General features: G+C 43.0%; 1 protein-coding gene across 1 annotated transcript in view; it reads right to left on the reverse strand.

Moving 5' to 3' along the window:
* Nucleotides 1-7,962: 7,962 nt before the first annotated feature.
* The window catches only part of LOC139599006 (ras GTPase-activating protein 1-like), a 128,256-nt gene continuing 115,013 nt past the window's right edge, over nt 7,963-21,205 (reverse strand). Inside the window, exons 23-25 of the mRNA XM_071445935.1 lie at nt 18,743-18,820; nt 17,296-17,430; nt 7,963-8,922 (exon numbers count right to left, since the gene is read on the reverse strand). Coding sequence (XP_071302036.1) covers nt 8,839-8,922; nt 17,296-17,430; nt 18,743-18,820 — 297 coding nt within the window. The 3' untranslated portion in view covers nt 7,963-8,838. The remainder of the gene's footprint in view (nt 8,923-17,295; nt 17,431-18,742; nt 18,821-21,205) is intronic.

Raw genomic sequence — 21,205 nt, forward strand, 5'->3', positions numbered from 1 at the left:
CAAAGGATGTCCAGATTGCCTCAGAGCTGTAGCAGCAGTCATGCTGAATATTCAAGAGGCACGCAAGTTTACCCTGGGACAGAAAATGACTGTGCTAGTGTCCCACACAGCGTCCACAGTACTGGAAGTAAAGGGCAGCCACTGGCTTTCACCACAGAGGTTCCTGAAGTACCAGGCCATCATGGTAGAGCAAGATGACGTAGAGATAGTGGTAACTAATATTGTCAACCCAGCTTCTTTTCTCAGTGGAAATCAAGGAGAAGCAGTACACCATGATTGCCTGGAGACCATTGAAGCTACCTACTCCAACTTCCCAGACTTAAAGGACACTCCTCTGGATGATGCAGAGACCTGGTTCACAGACGGGAGTAGCTACGTTGCCAGTGGAAAGCGACATGCTGGGTATGCAGTGACTACCTGCAGAGAGGTAATAGAATCCGGACCCTTACCAACAGGCACCTCTACGTAGAAGGCCAAGATAATTGCACTGACCCGTGCCTCGGAAATGGCAAAAGGAAAGAGAATAAACATCTATACAGACTCGAGGTATGCATTCGGAGTCATGCATGCACATGGAGCCATCTGGAGGGAGAGAGGACTGCTGACCTCACAAGGAAAGAAGAGATAATCCAGCTGCTGGAAGCAGTTCAGCTGCCTGAAAAGGTAGGAACTGTGCATATTAGGGCACACCAGAGAGTGAGCTCAGAATTGGAGGAAGGAAATGAGCTGGCGGATGGAGAGGCAAAGAAAGCAGGAAAAGGTGAGGCAATTATGGACAGATTTACCTTGAAGATAAGCCAGAATATAATAATAATACTAATCAAAAGGGGCATACAACCATGAGGGGTGGGCTACCATTAAAAGGGAGCTGGTAATCCCTTCCCATTTGTGTGGTCAGTAGTAAAGGAGGAGTACCAGAAAACACACTGGGGCCTAACTACTTAAAAGCTTTTATAAAGTGTGGCTACTTTCCCAGAATGACCAAGGCTGCCAGTGTTACAGAGTGCATCAAAATGAAGTGTTGACTTTTAAGTAGTAGTTTCCACAGGCTTTCTAGAACACATATCTAATTGAAAGAATCGTTGCCAGGAATTAATATGCCACTATTACTCAGGTAAACCTACAGTGAGATCCTTGCCTCCAGACTAACCCCAAGAATACCCCCAGACCAAAACTAGGTCAGATTGGGAAGGGTCATGGATCCAGACAGAAGTGGCAAATTGACTTTTCAGAACTCCCATGGAAAGGGGGGTGTTGGTATTTATGAGTATTGACAAATACACTTTCAGGGTGGCCAGAAGCGTTCCCCACCAGAACTGTCAAGGCTTGAGAGGTGACCAGAGTAAACAATATCGCTTTCAGAGTTCCAGCCACAATACCTATATGGTGGCTTTAAGTAGGCAGCTCGGAGAAAATGAAAAACACGTGTCTGGAACTCGGAGCAGGGAGCTAGATGGACCAGTACATAACATACAGCCTGGGGATTATGTATATGTTAAGTCTCTTATAGAAAAGACTTTGGAATCACAGTGGGAGGGACCATTCCAGGTGATTCTCACCACCTTCACCACAATCAAGATCAAGGAGCAGAATGCCTGGACCCACCACTCTCGAGTGAAGAAGGCCCCAGAAGCCCCTTGGAGAGTGACATCAGGAGACAATAAACTGAGACTAAAACTTACTTGGGCAAAATGAGTATATTGCGGCCGGGGGTAGTTTATAATTTCATTTACAGATAATGTGTCTTAGCTTTCAGTTGTATACAAGCACAGTTATGGATGCAGGCAACAGCAGCTTTGATCATACGGGAAGGGGGTGAAGGTAATTTTCCAGCTGAAATTCGGAAGGTTGTCTGGGATAATGCAATTGATTTTGAAAGGAAGTTTCAGTCCTGGTGGATTATGGTAAATTTCACCTATGATCCTGCTTCTAATGTGGCCACTGCCTTTGTGCTTACCATACGTAATGCCACTGTTTACGTTATCCACCTCATCATTGCACTAGGATTAAATAATGAAAAAATGGTGCTCTACCCTTCAGAACATAGAGTGTGGGCATGAAAGGTGAATGAAAAGTGGCAAACAGTAAACTTAGAATCCTGTATTACTAAGGAACAACTAGGATTCATTTGTGAAAGCAATACTGTTAATGCTCAAGATGTGTGTCTAGACACTGAACAAAGTATTTGCCACTTCGAGATTCATCTAGTCACTGATCAGAAATCTGTGCTCGTATATACTGGTAAAGGGTGTGTGCGCTTGAGAACTGTTTCTGCTACTGTAAAAATTGATAACAACGATATTATTTTGTCTAGTAGAAATCATTCTAATTTTTGTATTTGTAATTTTGTTAAGATTAAGCTTGTGTCATCCCATTGTAGTTTTGTTAATATTAGTTGGAGTAAGTTTAGGGTTATCCTTTTTATTGTTAATTTGGAATTGGAGAATACTACAGCGAGTAGCTGTGTTAGCCTCCTCATCAAACATACATGGTAAAGCACTAAGGCACGCTTATTGTCATAGGAATTTGCATGAAGTAAAAGAATTTACTTATTCCTTTTAGGAAAGGGGGGAACGAGGCAGAGTGGAAATTTTCCAGAGTAGAAATCCATTTTGATTTAGGTGAAATGTACATCTTTGAGTTAAGTCTGTAGCTTGCTCTTTAGTCTGACTGCCTGTTCTCGTGAAGGGCCTGTGCTTGGAGGGACTGCTTCAGCCAAAGGACAAGAGATTGGGGGGGGGGGGGGGGGGGCAGACAGAGCAGGGCAACCTGACCCAGGAGTTCTTTCTGATAAAGAAGAATTAGCCGCAAGTGTCATACAAAATCAGTGGAATGAATATGTATGAAGCTATTGTGAAATTGCATGCATATGTATTTGAGAGGGAGATAAAAGGGGATATGGACTTCCCAGAGGTAAACGTGTCATTTTAGGGGAATGATTTCCACATGCGTCCAGCGCTGTAATAAACATACCGGCTTTAGAACTTTCACAAAAGTTATGGAGTTTGTTTGCTACCACAAATCACCCCCCCAACATAATTTCTCATTATTCTTGTTACGATTAAACAATAATTATATCCAATTACCAGTCACCTCATTTAACAATCATATAATTTATCATAGTCATTAAATGATTATACAAGTACAGCCTAACATTTTCCCAGGGCCTACCAGGCCTATCCTTCCTTTCTAACTCCCCTGAATATTCCATGATTCTAGAAACATTTTATCTCTATACTATCAAAGCGAGCACACCCTGAGGAAGCAAACAAAATGTAGCAGAAATTCTGTAGCCGTAGCAAGAGCTGTGGGGGTTGGGTGGATGTGGGGTATCAAGTTAAAGTGTAGCAGGAAGCCCTAATTAGTGGCAAAAAACAGGGGGGCTAGGCAGGGAATCACTCCCACGGATAGCTCACCAGCAATGGCTGGTCCCAGGGTAGGGCTGCACAGAGGTAGTGGCCCTGGCGGGGGACAGTGGGTCCCAGCGCAGCATGCACTGGCTTTGGGCTCCCAAGCAAGCCAGCAAGCCCAGTCACAGTGCCAAAGGAAAAGAAAAAAAACAGGTAAAACCCACAAGGCAACCGTATCACCAGTCAGAGGTACCATGCTGCATGACCACTGAGCTGATCGTCCCACCAGAAGGAAACCACAGGCTTTAACCCCCCCAACCCTCACAGGATCCCAAGCTGGCTCTCACCCATTACGATACTCCTGGAGCTGGGAAGGGCCAGGGGGAAATGACCAATTTGGGACACAAAAAAAAAAAAACCAAACAAAAAATGGTTATGGGATAAAATCCACACCCAAGACAGCTGCTTACCAGGGTTTGTTGTTGCAAGCAGGCCCCCAGCCGAGTAATAATTAGCATAGACCCCATGATTCACAGAAGGCTGATCAATAATTCTTTATTAAGAAACCCATTGCTCTTTTATAGACAGTTACAATACAGGTGGACCTTATTGGTCCTCCAGTCCAAACACCATCACCACTGGCTAATTAAGAAACCACCCTTTGGTAAACAAATCTCCATAACACATTCCACATGTTCACAATACCAGGTGCAGCAAGTTAAGAATTGTTTTGCATTCTTTTCTCTAATCTTCTCACAGCCTTTCCCAGGGTGATGCCTGGGAAAGTTGTGTTTCTCTCTGTGGCCAGAGAGCTGCTGCCACAAGGGTTGACCCACAAGTAAGAACTGTGGTGGGTTGATCTTGTCTGGCTGCTAGGTGCCTACCAAACAGCTCACTTACTCCCCTCTCCTCAGCAGGACAGGGGAAGAAAAGATGAAAAAGCTCATGGGTCGAGATAAGGACAGGAAGGTCACTAACCAATTACCATCATGGGCAAAGCAGACTCAACTTGGGAAATATGACTTTAATTATTGCCTGTAAAAAAAAAAGAACTAAAACCCAAAAATAAAACCACCTTTCCCCCACCCTCCCCCTTCTTTCCAGGCACAGCTTCACTCTTGCCTCTTCTACCTCCTTGTCATGGTTTAAGCATAGATGGAAATTAAGCCCGACACAGGCCCTCTCCTCCCCTCACTCCCTCAAGAGAGATAAAAGGCAGAGATTCCGAGTTAAGAACAATTTACTGGAAACAGAACGAGATAAGAAAATGAACAGTAACAGCTACAATACTATTAACAACAGTGTATGAAAGGGTGATTACATGCAAAAATGCTCACTGAGTCTCACCCAATTTGGCATGACTGCAACCAGAGCCACCCCACCGCTCCATCTGCTACTTGTTCTGCTGGAAAAAGGAAGTAAATGGAAACTACCCCCTCCCCCCCCCTTCCCGGAAGTGAGTCCCTTACTTCCACCCCACAACAATGATGTGAATGGTATAGAATAACAACCTAGACACAGCCACACAGCTCTAGGCTCTGCACCCTCTTGGCTGCTACCTCCCACTGGGGAATAGGCTGGGGCGTGAGTAAGAAGTTTGGAGGGGACACTGTAAAGAAATAAAGAAAACTAGTAGCTTAGTGTAACTTAGCATTAGTAACTAGATGTGCTGAAGCCTCAGGCTGTGAGCTGTGAATTTACACCAAGATACACTGAACTTTTACCTAGTTAAGTAAAAGGAGGCCCCAGAGCCAGTTTGAGCCAGAAGATAAGGAAGCAAGGAAGGCAACTACCCCTGTCAGCATAAGATGCAGCCTTAGAGGTAAGAGAAGAAATGGGTTCACCTAGAGACAATGAAGAGACCCAATGAAGAACAAGACTACCCCATACCATAATATTACTATTGGACTGAACTGTCACGTGAGGGGTGGGAAACTTGCATTGTAAGGGTATAATTGCCCAAGGATTTCTTTGTTCAAGGTCCCTCTCCTGAGGCACCCAGCTCAAGCTGTATCTCATCACTGTACCAAATAACCTAATTTGCTAGATTCTGCTTGAGACTCTGCTTGGGGAACCCTAGGGTAAAACCAAAAGGGAAAATGTCCGTGTGAGTGTGTGTGTCTGGAGTCAGCACAGGGTACCCATTGGTTCAGTGGAGCCATTCATCATGAACGGACTGTAAAGTCCTAGTGGTTGAAGTCTCAGGTGGTATGAATGTAACTCCTTGACTGAGTGTGAGATGAGGCCAATTTCCCTAACAGAGACAGATGGGACAGCTGACCTGAACTGGCCAAAGGGACATTCCATTCCATTCCATTCCATTCCATTCCATTCCATTCCATTCCATTCCATACAATGTCATGCTCAGCAATAGAATTCGAGGGAAAGGATGAGGGTTTCCTTTTTTTTGGGGGGGAGAGGGAGGTAGCTGTTGTTCAGAGACTGGCTGAACATCAGTCTACTTCTGGAAGGTGATGAGTAATTACCTTTGCATCACTTGTTCTGGTTTTCTTTTCTTCATCTTTCTCAAACCCTGAGTTCTCTTGCTTTTGCTCATCCTATTTTCTCTGTGCCTTCTTTTTTTGTGGGGGTGGAAGTGGGGTGGCATCTGAGCAAATAGCTGTGTGGTGCCTAAGCTGCTGGGGAGGGGTAAACTACAACATTATTTTCACACACTGTTTTAGGAAAAATGTAATGGTGTCAATTTTTTAAACATATATACTGTATTGGTTTTGCATGGTCTAGTTTTTGCTAGCAGGGGGGCTATAGAGAGATGGGTCCTGTGAGAAGCTGCTGGAAGCTTCCACCATGTTCAGCAGAGCCAGTCCCTGATGGCTCTAAAGATGGACATGCTGCTGGACAAAACTGGGACAATTAGAGAGGTTGGTAATGCCTCTGTGATGACATATTTAAGAAGAAAATCAAAACAAAGTCACAGTTTTTCTTCTAATAAAAGAAGAGGAGGAGATGAGAATATGTGAGGGAAAACAACATAGCAACACCAAGGTCAGTGAAGAAGGAGGAGGAGGTGCTCCAGGTGTCGGAGCTGAGATTCCTCTGCAGGCCGTGGTGAAGACCATGGTAAAGCAGGCTGCCCCTCTGAAGCCCATGGGCCCACGGGGGATGCAGAAATCCACCCACAGCCTGTGGAGGAGGCGCCCATGCCAGAGCAGGTGAATGCCTGGAGGAGGCTGTGCTCCAGTGGAAGACCCAGTGGAGAGAGGGGGCCCTTGCTTCCAGGCTGGAGCAGCCTGTCCTTGGAGGACTGCACCCCGTGCAAAGAGAGACCCATGTTGCAGCAGTTTTGGGAGGACTATGTGCCCGCAGGGGGAAATTCATGTTGCAGCAGGTGCAGTAGCACTGCTGGTTGTGAGAGTGGACCCATGCCAGAGAAGTTTACAGAGAACTGTCTCCCATGGGAGGGACCCCATGGCCTCACAGGGGAAGGACTCCTCTCCCAGAGCAGCGGAAGAAATTCTCAGTGGTGAACTGACCAAAACCCGCATGCCCTGTCTCCCTGTGCTGTTGGTGGGAAGGAGGGAGGGTCTGGGGGGGAAAACGTGTTTTAAGGGCTTATTTTACTTCTCATTATCCTCCTCTGATTCTGTTAGTAATAAATTCACTTTGCAACCTTAAGTTGAGCCTGTTCTGCCCTTGAATTTTTTTCTCCCAGTCCTTATCTCACTCATGAACCATTTGTAAATTTTTTTTCCCCTTCTCCACTGCCCATCTATAGCAGAGGATGGTGAGCGAGCAATTCTCATGGGTGCCTTGCGTTGGGCCAATGTCAAACCACAACATATACCTAAATTCAACTTTACCTACAGTCAGTTTTATCAATGCATTTTATATGCAGTAGATAAATAGCTAACCATATCTGTTATCCAAATTTCATTTTTACAGTGTTCTATTACTTGAACACAAAGTTAGTTTCTATGGAGAATCTATTGGCAGCTTGGTTATTTTAAAACTTATTTTTCAAGTTCAAAAATAACATTCATGGTAGCCTTACATTACACACGAGCCAAATCAATTTTTGTTATAAAACGGTGTAATGGATGCATGCATGTCTGATAGAGTGATAATAAATTTACTAAATTCTTATTGTTCACTTTTGTAAGCATTTTAAAAAAGCATTGTGATTTGCTTGGATGGATACACAATCCTTGATGGAAGAATTATTTAGACTGAATCTGTGGCACATTAAGAATAAAGCTGACAAGATCTGTTCTGCATATTCTTTTGACATGATTCCAGCAAGAGAAACAGCATGGTATAAAAAGTGTATAGGAAAGACTGTTCTTACCATAACCGTCAAAATCTGGAAATTGTAAATACATGTTTAAGTGGTTGAAAAAGTCAAAATCATAATAATTGTAACCACTCAGAAATTACAGTAAGAAATGTTATGCAGTTACATGTAGCTGTCAAAACAATGCATATCTTTCCTTGTCAGTTGGTAATTCTTTTCCAACAAGACAGAAAAACTTTGGCATTTGCAGGTTGTCCTGGTTTAGGGCAAATTTGGGAGAAAACCTGCAAAGGGGTTCCTCTAGAAAGCAAATTCAAGTGGCCTCTCCCCCAAATGGATCAGGAAAAGATTTCCTTGGAGAAAAGTGGAAAAAACTGTTTATTTGACAAGCAAAGCATTCACCAGCACAAAAAAAAAAAGAATAATATTAAGCAATAAAACCTCTTGCCGCTCCAAAGAGATGACAAACTCAGGAAATCCCCTTCATGGGCTGTAGCTCGGCTCACTCAGTCTGTTATCAGTCCCTCCAGCGCTGGAAATGCTGCAGCCCAGGCCAAGCCCCAGGGGACCACAAGTGTGAGCTGGCGGTGCTCTTCTGGGTGTTCAGTCCAGAGCAGGTTTAAACAGTTCCAAGAAAAAGAAACACTAGAGTCTAGGGAACTTGTGAACTTGTCTGCCTCAGCTAGCTAAAAACTAACTAAAAAGCAAAAGAGAGCTCTGTCCCGGTGTCTGTCCATCTGTAGACAACACAGTCCAGGAGCAGGAATGTGGAGGAGTGAGTGCAGTTTCTGAAAACAAACTGCATGCTTCTTCTCTCCCCCTCCCCCTTCCCTCTCAGAACCAGTCTTAAAGGTGCAAAACTTATTTCTGGGCTAAACAGACCAATGGGGATACAAGCATCATAAAGTCACCCCAGGACACAGGTGTTCAAAATAATTTTCAAAGTTACTACAGTCACAGCATTTTCTTTGCAAAAGGTAAACTGTACACCAAGGCTCAGAGGCTGTAAAAACTGGTTCCAAGTGGAAAAAAGTGCAAATATCCTGCACAGATAGCTTAAAGAGCTGCTGGTTGAATAATTTGCTAACAGAATCTTTGTTTTCTTTTTTGCATAGTTCACACATCACTGGGAATGTGACAGGGTGTGCGATTTTTGGCAAGAGCAAAAAAAGTGATACCTGTGTAAGTTGCCATGTTAGACATGCTGGATCCATGCAGAATTCAGGTAGAAGGCTGCTACCTGATGTTATTAGACAATGAATATTGATGTTGTTTTTGTTGAAGCAGTTCTGTAATAGCCAACAGCTTCTTAAGAACATGCTGTAGAAAAAAATACAAAAAAACACACAAACAACAAAAAACCCCAGTACAACCCTACATTAGCAACTAGAAAAAAACAACACCCATCTTGCTTGAGAAGCATCTTCAACATTAACCTACCAGACTTAGAATTAGGTAGTTTAAAATATATTTAAATCCACAGCCCCCACACTCCCTCTCCCCAGCTCCAGTTTCACAGTCACTAAGACATTATTTCAAAAGGCAACTGTAAAACAGCAATATGCAATTTATCTGCAGCCATGGAAACCCATTAAGTCTTGCCAACTTAACCTGAGAGTTTGAAAATTAAACAGTTCTATCTGTTAAAAACAATCTGTAAACCAAAAATCTACTCTTGGGTATTTTCCCAATGTGAAAGTGCAGAACTGGGCAGGGAACATGAAAAAAAATTCTGGTGGAAAAAAAAAAATGGTGATAATACAATTCACTACTGCACAAGCAGAAGCACCCTCTAACTTTCTGAAAACCTGGTCATTAAACTTGAACAAATGCAACTGAACATACAAAACAGGCTGAGAAATAGTATTGCTAATGCACTGTCAGGAGTTCAATAACTTTTTCATTATAGTAGAACTGTGTTCAGCTACAACAGGTTGATGATAAACATTAGGGCACTTATAGGTGAAGAAAAAAAAAAAGATTCAAGAGGTTTTTTTTTATGGAAACCCATGAGGAGAAATTACTCCTGAAGTAGAAATATAAGTGTATTGAGAAAACAGTGTCACATTTATGACCCTTAAGTGCTACAGATGCAGGCCTTGTGAAAGAAATTCCCTCCCTTATCTGTAAGCAATACATATTTAATATTGAAAACTTCTACTATCCTGACTTGCCAGTCTAGCCATCATCTTTGCTTTGTCAAGACTAGAAGTAGCTGTGAATTATGAACTTGAACATGATTGATTTTTTTCCTCTCATATGCCCCTGAAGAAGCAAATTTTAGTAGTTATTAAACTAGATTAGTTTTTAATTGCTATAATGTAGTGTTATCTCATTTTAAATTCCTTGATCTTTCTTCTGCCAAAGCTAATTGAATACAAATATACTTTCACCATTTGCAAAATTGCCCTAAGTGTTCCCAGTAATACCCTTATTTAAAAAAAACATTAGTGCCAAAAAATACATTATTTGAGTAACATCTGCTGAGATGAAATATAGATTTATCATCTATTTGGGTTTAAATTAAGGCCTTGAAAGAGTCAGGATATAGGAAGCTCAGACTTCAAACCATGACAATAATAAGAAATCTGATTACAATAAGTAATTTTGAAGCAATTAAATTAAGAACTATTTTTAAAACTGCCTCTTCAACATGAGTCATTAAATAGTTTGAGCTGATACTGATTAAATGTAAGGAAGACCATCTCTAAACCAAAAGGCTTTCCATAGTACAACTGCCACTGTCCCCAAATCATTAGCATTAAAAAAGGAACAGAAATTATCTCCTGCACAGCAGAGTATACTAGTCGAGCATACCAAAACATGTTACTGTGCAATAAGTAGGATTGGCAACTTGAAGTTCATCATAATTAGTAGACCATAGGCAAGTATATTACTTTTTGAGACAATGCATGAAGTCATGCAGATTTTTTTCCTCTTAAAAATAAGTTTTCATAAAAGCTGTACACAAGTTAATTATTTGGAACAGAACACTCATTTATAGCATTTACTAGAGAAGTTTGCCATGATTGTTTACAAACATAATAAATTAGGAAGCAGAAGTGAAGTAGTGCTAGAAAGCTAAGGAAAGTAAATTTAGATGTTTAGTTCTCAATTAGATGAGCTAGATCCTAAATCTAGAGACTGCCAGGAGACAGTAATTTCTTGAGTTTAGGCTTCCTTCCTCTAGAAACTAAAAACTTCACCTGGAAACTAAAGAAAAAAACCCCACAAAAAACCAAAAGAACAAAACCAAAACAAAAACAAACAAATAATAATAATAACAAAAAAACCAAAAAAAAACAAAAAAAACCCCAAAAAACCCCCAAAAACCAACCCCAAACTAATGAACAATCTCCTTTCTTGGTGGCTGAGCTTAGGGCGGAAGTTGAAAGACTAAGGAGTATTAGGGAAACTGAAAGGGAAATAGATTGGTGGAGTTCCGCCCTTCCATCCTTGAGGGAGGCCCACCAGGAGTCAGAGGACTCCCATTCCTCTCATTGTCAGGCAATAGGAGGACACCTGGTGGATGAAGGGGAGTGGAAATGGGTTATTACCTCAGGGAGGTAATAAAAATTCCTCCCGACCCCCATCACATACCCAGGTGCCACTTCAGAATAGGTATGAGGCCCTGGATCTAGAGGGGCAGCCAGATGACATAGAAGAAAATGATCTGCCCAGTAAGCCTCCCAATTATGCTTCATCTGTCAGACGGATCACCACCTCTAGCATTAAAAAGAAAAGAAGGGTAGTCGTAGTGGGTGACTCCCTTCTCACGGGAACAGAGGGCCCCATATGTTGACCAGACCCATCCCACAGGGAGGTCTGCTGCCTCCCTGGGGCCAGGGTATGGGATATTACCGAGAGACTCCCTGGGCTGATTCAGCCCTCTGATTATTGCCCACTGCTGATACTCCAGACTGGCAGTGATGAGATTGAAAAGAAGAACACCAGGGCAATTAAAAGGGACTTACGGTCACTGGGTCAAGTGGTTGATATGGCAGGAGCACAGGTATTCTGCTCAGTCCCTTTGGTGGCAGAGAAAAACAATGAAAGGAATAGGAGAACCCACATTATCAACAAGTGGCTCAAGGGTTGGTGTCATAGGCAGAATTTTGATCATGGGGCAACTTTTATGGCACCTGGTCTGCTGAAACTGGATGGCCTCCATCTCTCTGTTAAGGACAGAAGGATTTTAGCTCATGAACTGGCAGAACTCATTGAGAGGGCTTTAAACTAAGTTTGAAGGGGGAAAGGGATGCAGCTGGGCTGTCTAGAAGTAGGCCCAAGGGTGGTAACCTGAGTTAGCGGTGAAATCAGTAGCCCAGCTGAGGTGCATATATACTAATGCATGCAGCATGGGTAACAAAGAAGAAGAGCTGGAAGCCATGGTGCAACAGCAAAGCTATGAGGTAATCGCCATCACGGAAATGTGGCGGGATGATTCACATATCTGGAGCACTGCACTGGATGGCTACAAGCTCTTCAGGAGAGATAGGAAAGGGAGAAGAGGTGGAGGGGTGGCCCTTTATATTAGGGAGGCTTTTGATGCCATGGGTAATGAAACTAGGGATGATGAAGTTGAATGCCTAAGGGTAAGAATTAAGGGGAAGGCCAACAAGGCTGACATCCTACTGGGAGTCTGTTATCATCCACCCAACCAGGAAGAAGAGGTGGACAAGTAATTATTTAAGCAGCTGGAGAATGTTTCAGGATCACCAGCCTGTGTTCTTGTAGGTGACTTTAACCTACCAGACATCTGCTGGGAACTTAATACAGCAGAAAAAAGGCAGTCCAGGAAATTTTTACAGTGTGTGGAGGACAACTTTTTGTCACAGCTGGTGAGTGAGCCCACAAGGGGAGGGACTATGCTAGACCTGTTGTTCACAAATAGAGATGGGCTGGTGGGAGATGTGGTGGTTGGAGGCCATGTGGGGCATAGTGATCATGAAATTATAGTTCTTGATATTTGGTGAAATCAGGAGGAACATCATTAAGACTTTTACATTGGACTTCCAGAGACAAGACTTTGGCCTATTTAGGAGACTTATTCAGAGAGTTCCTTGGGAAGCAGACCTTAAAAACAAAGGAGTCCAGGAAAGGTGGGCGTGCTTCAAAAGAGAGATCTTGAGGGCACAGGAACAGACTGTCCCTGTGTGCCAAAAGATGAGTCAACGAGGCAAACATCCAGCCTGGATGGGCAGTGAGGTTTTGAAGGAACTTAGGAATAAAAAGAGGATGTATCATCTTTGGAAGGAGGGTCAGATCTCTGAGGAAGTATTTAAAGGGGTTGCTAGGGCATGTAGGAAAAAAATTAAGGAGGCCAAAGCTCAGTTCTAACTTAATTTGGCAACTTCTGTAAAGGATAATAAAAAATGGTTTTACAAATATATTAATGGCAAAAGGAAGAGTTAGACCAACTTTTGTTCTTTACTGAACGTAGGAGGGAACTTAGTAACTGCAGATGAGGATAAGGCAGAAGTGCTTAATGCCTTCTTTGCCTCAGTCTTTAGTGGGAAGATGCTTGTCCTCAGGACAACTGTCCTCCTAGGTTGGTAGATGTTGTGAGGGAGCAGAATGGTCCCCCTGTTGTAGCAATGTATATGAACAACTTAGGCCTCAGTGTGCACCAGCCATACCATCTGTAACTGTTCTTATCAGAATTTTCTCAGGGCACTGTGGAATTCATCAACGTTACTAAGACATAAATTGTGCTAAAATAAGAACAAAGAAGCTGAGAAACCGCATACCAGGATCACAAGAACTAGATAACAGAGGACTGTGAAACACCTGCATGGTAACCAATCACGGACATTGAGAAATGGAGGCAGAGAATGAGGGAACAAGACAAAGGCACTAATCGAGAAGTGTGATCTTAGTAGTTTGTAGAATCTATAAAAGTGTGTGTAATGTAAACAATAAATGGCTTCTGCTTGATCATATTGGTCAGTTGTTCAGGAGCCCTGGCTTTCCTGCAATACCCTGTTATCCAGGAGGAGGTAGTCAGAGAACTGCTGAGCCACTTGGATGTTTATAAATCTATGGGACCAGATGGGATCCATCCCAGGGTGATGAGGGAGCTGGCAGATGAGCTTGTGAAGCTGGTCTCCATCATTTACCAACAGTCCTGGCTCGCTGGTGAGGTTCCAGATGACTGGAAGCTGGCAATGTGATGCCCATTCATAAAAAGGGTGGTGTCCTGGTTTGAGAGGAAGTGAGTTTTTTGGGATGCTGTGGTGAAACCAATAGGTGCTCAGATTTGAATATTGGCACCTGGTGTGGCCACTGAGGACATGGATACTCCTCTGAGAACACAGGGGGTTAAAAGCAGAGAACCCCCAGGGGGAAACTCTCTTGGGTTCCGGGGTGAAAGAGGTCAGACCTCCCCTGCCTGGCTGCAGGCTGGGCGGGGGAGGGGAAGCCATGCAGCTGGGTAAGGTAGGGCCTTGGACAGAGAGGGGAGGTGAAGAGGCCCTTGCAGGATGGAAGGGTGGAGGAACATTGGAGAGTCATCAGGCAGCTACCCCCCCAGAGAGAGACAGAGAGCGAGCCTGTGCCGGTGCTTGTGCCACCTTGAAATTTGATATTGTGTGCGGGCAGCACGGCTGGCTGGGAAGGAGAAGGGGGGGGTGGCGAGAAGGTGCCCGGCAGGGCAGCTGTGGGAGTTCTGGACAGGCAGAGCCTGATATTTTAACCCTTTTCTTGGATGATGGAGACCTTACAAATGCTGATCCTCCTGGAGCTGAATGAGAAGAGCTATAGGGATGATTAGCAGGAAATGGGCAAGTGTGATGCAAGTTTGTGCAAGTGAAAGGTGTCCGAGAGAAGTTGAGAAGAATTCTAGGTGGCAGGAGATGATGGAGTGGCCTTTGGCTGGACTTTTCTTGTATAGCCATGGACAGAAACATTTTTCCTGTGTCACAGAGACTGCATTTAGGGGGGAGGCAATGGCTCGGAGCCAAGAGAGTTCAGTGTTGTTATGTGAAGGAGTGCGTGAACAGAGACGACGGGTGAGGAGGGTGGTTGGTGCCCTCCATCTTCAGTGAAGGAGAAGATCTCTGTTCTTGAGACCCCCTCAGCCCCAGGGGGTGAAATCTGGGGGGGACTGGTGTCCCAAAAGTGAGAGACTGTGCTCTTTTTGGGACTGGGCAAAGCATCCTTAAAAGGAAAACCCAAGAAGCAACTCTGGTCCATGTGCAGTGGTGAGAGCACTGGACATGGAAGGAAGATGTCACGATGGCAAATGATCTCTTGGCGGTGCCACGTGCGACATGGAAACACACCAAGTTTCAACTGTGTTTCCAGGGGAAGCCTATGGCACAAGAGGGACTCCTCTCTTCTTGATGAACTGAGAATTGATTATCTGAAGGGTGGTGGTGGACTGAGAGTTGGTGATCTGAGGGATGGTAACTGAATTGAGAATCCAAGGTTTTGTCTTACTGTGGTGTATTGGGAATTTGGTGGGGGGAAGAGGAATGTTTGGAAGGTTTTCATCCTGAGTTCTGTGTGTTTCTTTTATATATTGTAAGTTAATAAAGTTTTTTTTCCTTTTATTCCTAAGCTGGAGCCTGCTTTGCTCTATTCCTGGTCACATCTCACAGTAGACACCAGGGAGAATGTATTTTCATGGGGGCACTGGCATTGTGCCAGTGTCAAACCATGACAGGTGGGAAGGAGTATCCTGGTAATTATAGGCCAGTTAGCCTGACTTCAGTGCCTGGTAAGGTAATGGAACAGTTTATATTGAGTGTCATCACACAGCACTTACAGGATGTCCAGGGTATCAGACCCAGCCAGCATAGGTTTAGGAGGGGTAGGTTGTGTTTGACCAACCTGGTCTCTTTTTATGACCAGGTGACCCGCCTGGTGGATGCGGGAAAGGCTGTGGATGTTGCCTATTTGGACTTCAGCAAGGACTTTAACATTGTCTCAAACAGCACACTCCTGGAAAAGCTGGCAGCCCACGGCTTGAACAGGAGTATTCTTTGCTGGGTTAAGAACTGGCTGGATGGCCAGGCCCAGAGAGTGGTGGTGAACGGTGCTGCACCCAGCTGGTGGCCAGTCACCAGTGGTGTCCCTCAGGGGTCTGTGCTGGGGCCAGTTCTGTTCAATATTTTTATTGATGACATGGATGAGGGTACTGAGTCTTTCATAAGTAAATCTGCAGATGACACTAAGCTGGGGGCATGTGTTGAGCTGTTGGAAGGTACAAGGACTCTGCAGAGAGACCTGGAATGGTTGGATGGATGGGCAGAGTCCAATAAGATGACATTTAATAAGTCCAAATGCCAAGTCCTGCATTTTGGCCACAGTAATCTCCTGCAACACTATAGGCTGGGGACGGTGTGGCTGGACAGTGCCCAGGCAGAAAGGGACCTGGGAGTACTGGTTGACAGCCAGCTGAACATGAGCCATCAGTGTGCCCTGGTGGCCATGAAGGCCAACTGCATCCTGTCCTGTATCAGGAATAGTGTGGCCAGCAGGACTAGGGAAGTCATTCTTCCCCTGTACTTGGAACTGGTGAGGCTGCACCTTGAGTACTGTGTCCAGTTCTGGCCCACTCGGTTTAGGAAGGACATTGAGACGATTGAGCACATCCAGAGGAGGGCAACAAGGCTGGTGAGGGGCTTGGAACACAAGCCCTATGAGGAATGACTGAGGGAGCTGGGGTTGTTAAGCCTGGACAAAAGGAGACTCAGAGGTAACCTTTGTCACGGTTGCAGCTGGTCTGTAGCTGCAAAGATATATTTGGCCATAACAGACCCCCAAACTCAACCAGCCTAGAAGTAAGCAAGTCCCTGGGTAAGTAAAGATAGGATGGATTTGAACTCAAGCAGAGAACCCCAGCCAATCCCACTCAACCCTGAATGCAGACACATCACTGGCCAGAGAGCTGGGCGGTGGTGAAACCCCAACCAATCAGTTGTCTAAGGCTGGGAATTTTGAACCCCCGGTCTAAGGGGGTGGCCATAATAAATCTTTGTTGTTTGTCTCATGATCATCGGAGAGTTCTGTCTTTTCTGTCTCCAACCAACAACCCAACGTAATAGACCTTATTACTCTCTACAACTTCCTGAAAGGTGCTTGTAGTCAGGTGGGGGTTGGTCTCTTTCTCCAGGCAGCAACTGACACAGTCAGAGGACACAGTCTCAAGCTGTGCCGAGGGAAATTTAGGTTGGATATTAGGAAAAAGTTTTTTACAGAAAGAGTGGTAAAGTACTGGAATTGTCTTCTCAGGGAGGTGGTGGAGTCACCATCCCTAGATGTGTTTAAAAAACGACTGCATGTGGCACTTGGTGCCATGGTTTAGTTGAGGTGTTAGGACATGGGTTGGACTCGATGATCTTTAAGGTCTCTTCTAACCTAGCGATTCTGTGAAAAAAAACCCACTAAAACAAACAACACAACCCCCCCAAAACCCCAAAAGAGAAAAAACAAAACAAAATACCAAAAACCTAATCAAAAAATCCCCAACCCACTGCTTTAAAATGTCTTTGGATTTGTTGTATAAATACTTAGTTCATATTTTTGAGCTTCTTTACCTTTACAACTAACAACCTCCTGGTGAAATGTACATATTTATCACTCATACTGCTGAAGAGAAAAAATTACAAAGGAACCATGATGTTAAACAATAACTTTAGTTAGACATGCTATCTCTATGTGTGATTTTTGTTAATAATTATAGTTTACCTGCATTACACCTCGCTCATTGCTAAGTGTCCGAAGTTCATCTGAATGAGCCACACACATCTCATGCAAGGCTGCCAGATAACGAGATAAGTCAGTTCTAGAGTAATCTGTAGTGTCTGGAAGCTCAGGAACATTCTTTAACAAAAATTATGAGAACAGATTTAGAATGGTGAGTAGCCAGGCATAAAAGAAATTAAATTACAGTTCCCCACACCCACCAACAGTTGTTTTGATACTGTGAGCAAGTACCACGTTTTTCTTCACAATTAAGTCTTCCATCCATGTTATCTAATAAAAATAATTTATTTCCTTCTCTCCACAATCATCTATTTTATGAAGACAAATTATGGTTACACATTTCACATATAGAGATCACTGAATACACAGCAATTCCTATTCCTAATAGGAGAGTTTGATGCTGCTATGCTGTCTCTGAGCTGTCTAGAAAGATACTGAGAAAAAGAGATTCATATCATATCTTCCCCCCAAATGAGGGGGATCCATCCATGAGATGTTTTTTGTTTTATTTGGTTTTTTTTTAAATTTAAATCAGGCAATAACAATAGCAAAAATGGACACCAAAAAATCTCCAAACTATCAAGTAATACTAATAAAATAATGTAATTAAACCAGTAGATGAATCAGTTATTTTAAAACCCAACAATTTTCCAAGTCCTCATGCATAATCTACCATTTAAAGAAAAACAAGTGTATCATAATATGCAGAAGTTGCCATTTAACCATAAAAAGGTGACATATAGCAATTTATTTGAATGACACACTTCAAAACAGTAATTCTTAGAGATTATCAAAATGGTCTGAGATGTTTTCTAGGTCACTTTTAATGGAATCATTCAGGAATAATAAGATAGGCATATTTCTTTCATCTTTTTTTCAACAAATTATTGATTTAAACATAAACATATATACATACATGAGCTCCAAACTCATTATGACTATTATACACAAAATGGTTTCAAATTGAACTGAAACTATTATTTTCTTTTAAACTACAATATCCAGAATTCATGCAGTGAGACATTTTGTTATGTGTAACTAAAATAGAACACAATATTTTTAAAAACTTCAATTTTTTCAATGTCAGGTCAAAATCACATGAGAAATTAAACATAAGATTTTCTTTATTTTAAAATATTTTTTAGAAGGTTGGTATTTTTGTCTGAAAGCCCTAATCCTTGGGGAGAAGCTCAAATAGATCTCGTGTCTACAACAGTACTTTCTAACAGGACATTTGATTGGTTTTAATTCTGTGCGACAGGTCAGCAATCTGCAGTTCCTAAACATGCACAAGAAAAATATTTCAGTAACAAGCATTCAAAATTGCAAGGAAGCTGATGCATTTTTGAACTAGTTAACAAGGACTATAAAGAATTTTAACTCACAATGTTGCTATACAACTTGAAATTTCTCTTTTTAAACCACTTACCCCAAGTTCATCTAAAAACATGATCATGCGATGTTTGTTGCTCTTGATAAATGGATTTACCCCCTCCATATATGGCTCCTGGTAATTTTTAAAAGTATTTATTAGAACAAATTGATACTGATTTAACAGTCATACCTGAACATATTGCAATCAAAGACAAATGACACTGCAAAACAAATGTGTCATCTTTTTCAAGTGAATTTATGATTACTGGTGTACAACCAATGAAAAGATTACACTTTTTTCTGCACCAAATGGATTCTGAAATTGCTTATATATGCATTGTGACATGAAATGTTACATTTCTGAAATAGTGAAAATAGACTTTTTTCATTGCAATTATAAAATTAAGAAAAAACTTTCAGAGGTAACAACATCAGCAGCATCAACATCAGGACATAATTGCCCTCCTTTTTGTTCTTTCATTAATGCGTACATTCCAAGTTGCGAGTGCCAGACAAATGGCATTATAATGGCAGCCTGAAATTTCTTTTATTATATTTAAGTCAACAGATTTTTATTGTTCAACCATGTTGTGACTTGGGAACCAGAACAGGCCAATTGTTGCTGGCATTCTTTTAGTGATGCAATAGAAAGTTTAGTAAAAGCTGAGGCTTTCAAAGGAAACTTGTAAAACTAATTTACAAAATTATGTCAAGCAGTATGAGAACAAGTACAAATAAAAGGGGTTTTTCAAAATGCTGTACCAACAGAAAACACCAGTCTAAAGAATAAGTAAAGAAAAAGTGTATGTGTGTGTGTGTGTGTGTGTGAGCGTGAGCCTCAGGTTGGCAGTTAAGATGTTTCTAAATTAAAATACTCTATATCCAGGCTGGAAGTTCAGTCCTAATTGGTCTCAATTTGAAAATGTATTATTACAGAATTACAGAATTCACAGAATCACTAGGTTGGAAGAGACCTTAAAGATCATTGAGTCCAACCCATGCCCTAACACCTCAACTAAACCATGGCAGCGAGTGCCACATCCAGTCTTTTCTTAAACACATCTAGGGATGGTGACTCCACCACGTCCCCAGGCAGACCATTCCAGAACTTTATCACCCTTTCTGTAAAAAACTTTTTTCTAATATCCAACCTAAATTTCCCTTGGCACAGCTTGAGACTGTGTCCTCTTGTTCTGTCAGTTGCTGTCTGGTGAAAGAGACCAACCCCCACCTGACTACAAGCACCTTTCAGGAAGTTGTAGAGAGTAATAAGGTCACCTCTGTCTCCTTTTCTTCAGGCTTAACAACCCCAGCTCCCTCAGTCATTCCTCATAGGGCTTGTGTTCCAAGCCCCTCACCAACCTAGTTGCCTTCTTCTGGACGTGCTCAAGTGTCTCAACAGTCTTCCTAAACTGAGGGGCCCAGAATTGGACACAGTACTCAAGGTGCGGCCTCACCAGTGCCGAGTATAGGGCAAGGAGGATCTCCTTGCTCCTGCTGGCCACACTATTCCTGATACAGGCCAGGATGCAGTTGGCCTTCTTGGCCACCAGGACACACTGATGGCTCATGTTCAGCTGGCTGTCGACCAGTACCCCCAGGTCCTTTTCCGCCTGAGCACTGTCCAGCCACACCGTCCCCAGCCTATAGTGTTGCAGGGGATTATTGTGGCCAAAATGCAGGACTTGGCACTTGGATTTATTGAACTTCATCCTGTTAGACTCTGCCCATCCATTCAACCGTTCCAAGTCTCTCTGCAGAACCCTCCTACCTTCCAACAGATTGACACACGATCCTAGCTTAGTGTCATCTGCAAACCTACTCATGAAAGACTCAATCCCCTCATCCATGTCATCAATAAAGATATAAAACAGAACTGGTCCCAGTACAGACCCCTGAGGGGTACCACTGGTGACTGGCCGCCAGCTGGATGCAGCTCTGTTCACCACCACCCTCTGGGCCTGGCCATATAGTATTGTCCTAGGGTGACGTTATGATGCTTGTATCCCCATTCATGTGTTCTGTTAATGTTGGCTATTATGTTCTGTACCTTTAAGACTGGCTCTGAAGAGGGAAAGTTTTGTTTTGGTTTTCTTATCAGCCTGGCGGGACACAGAGACTGCAGCTTTTGCTTTTTCTGCTTTTGCTTTTCGCTTTGCTCTCTCTCGCTCTTGCTTGCTTTGCTTCTGCTTGCTTTTGCTTTTGCTCATTAGCTAGTTTAGCTAAACTGTCCAAATTTCTTCCTGGACTGTTTCTCCTTTCCTTTTTCTGATCATTTCGAACCTGCTCCGGACTGGGACCTGGGAACACCGAGAGTTTGCACCTTGTGGCCTGCAGCAGCTGCCCCAGCTCTGGAAGGACTTAGAACAGAGCGACCACCCCCAAGAGAGACTTTCTGAATTTGTCATCTTTTTCAGAGTGGTGCCATCTGGTATTGTTCATTTTGTGTGCTGGGGGGTGCTGTGCCTGTTAAATAAACAGGTTCTTTCCACTTCTCTCTGAGGAATTCTTCCCAAAC

This window comes from Agelaius tricolor, unplaced genomic scaffold (genome assembly GCF_023055355.1).
Source record: "Agelaius tricolor isolate 1412-34295 unplaced genomic scaffold, bAgeTri1.0.p SCAF_21, whole genome shotgun sequence".
In the NCBI taxonomy this organism is placed as follows: Eukaryota; Metazoa; Chordata; class Aves; order Passeriformes; family Icteridae; genus Agelaius; species Agelaius tricolor.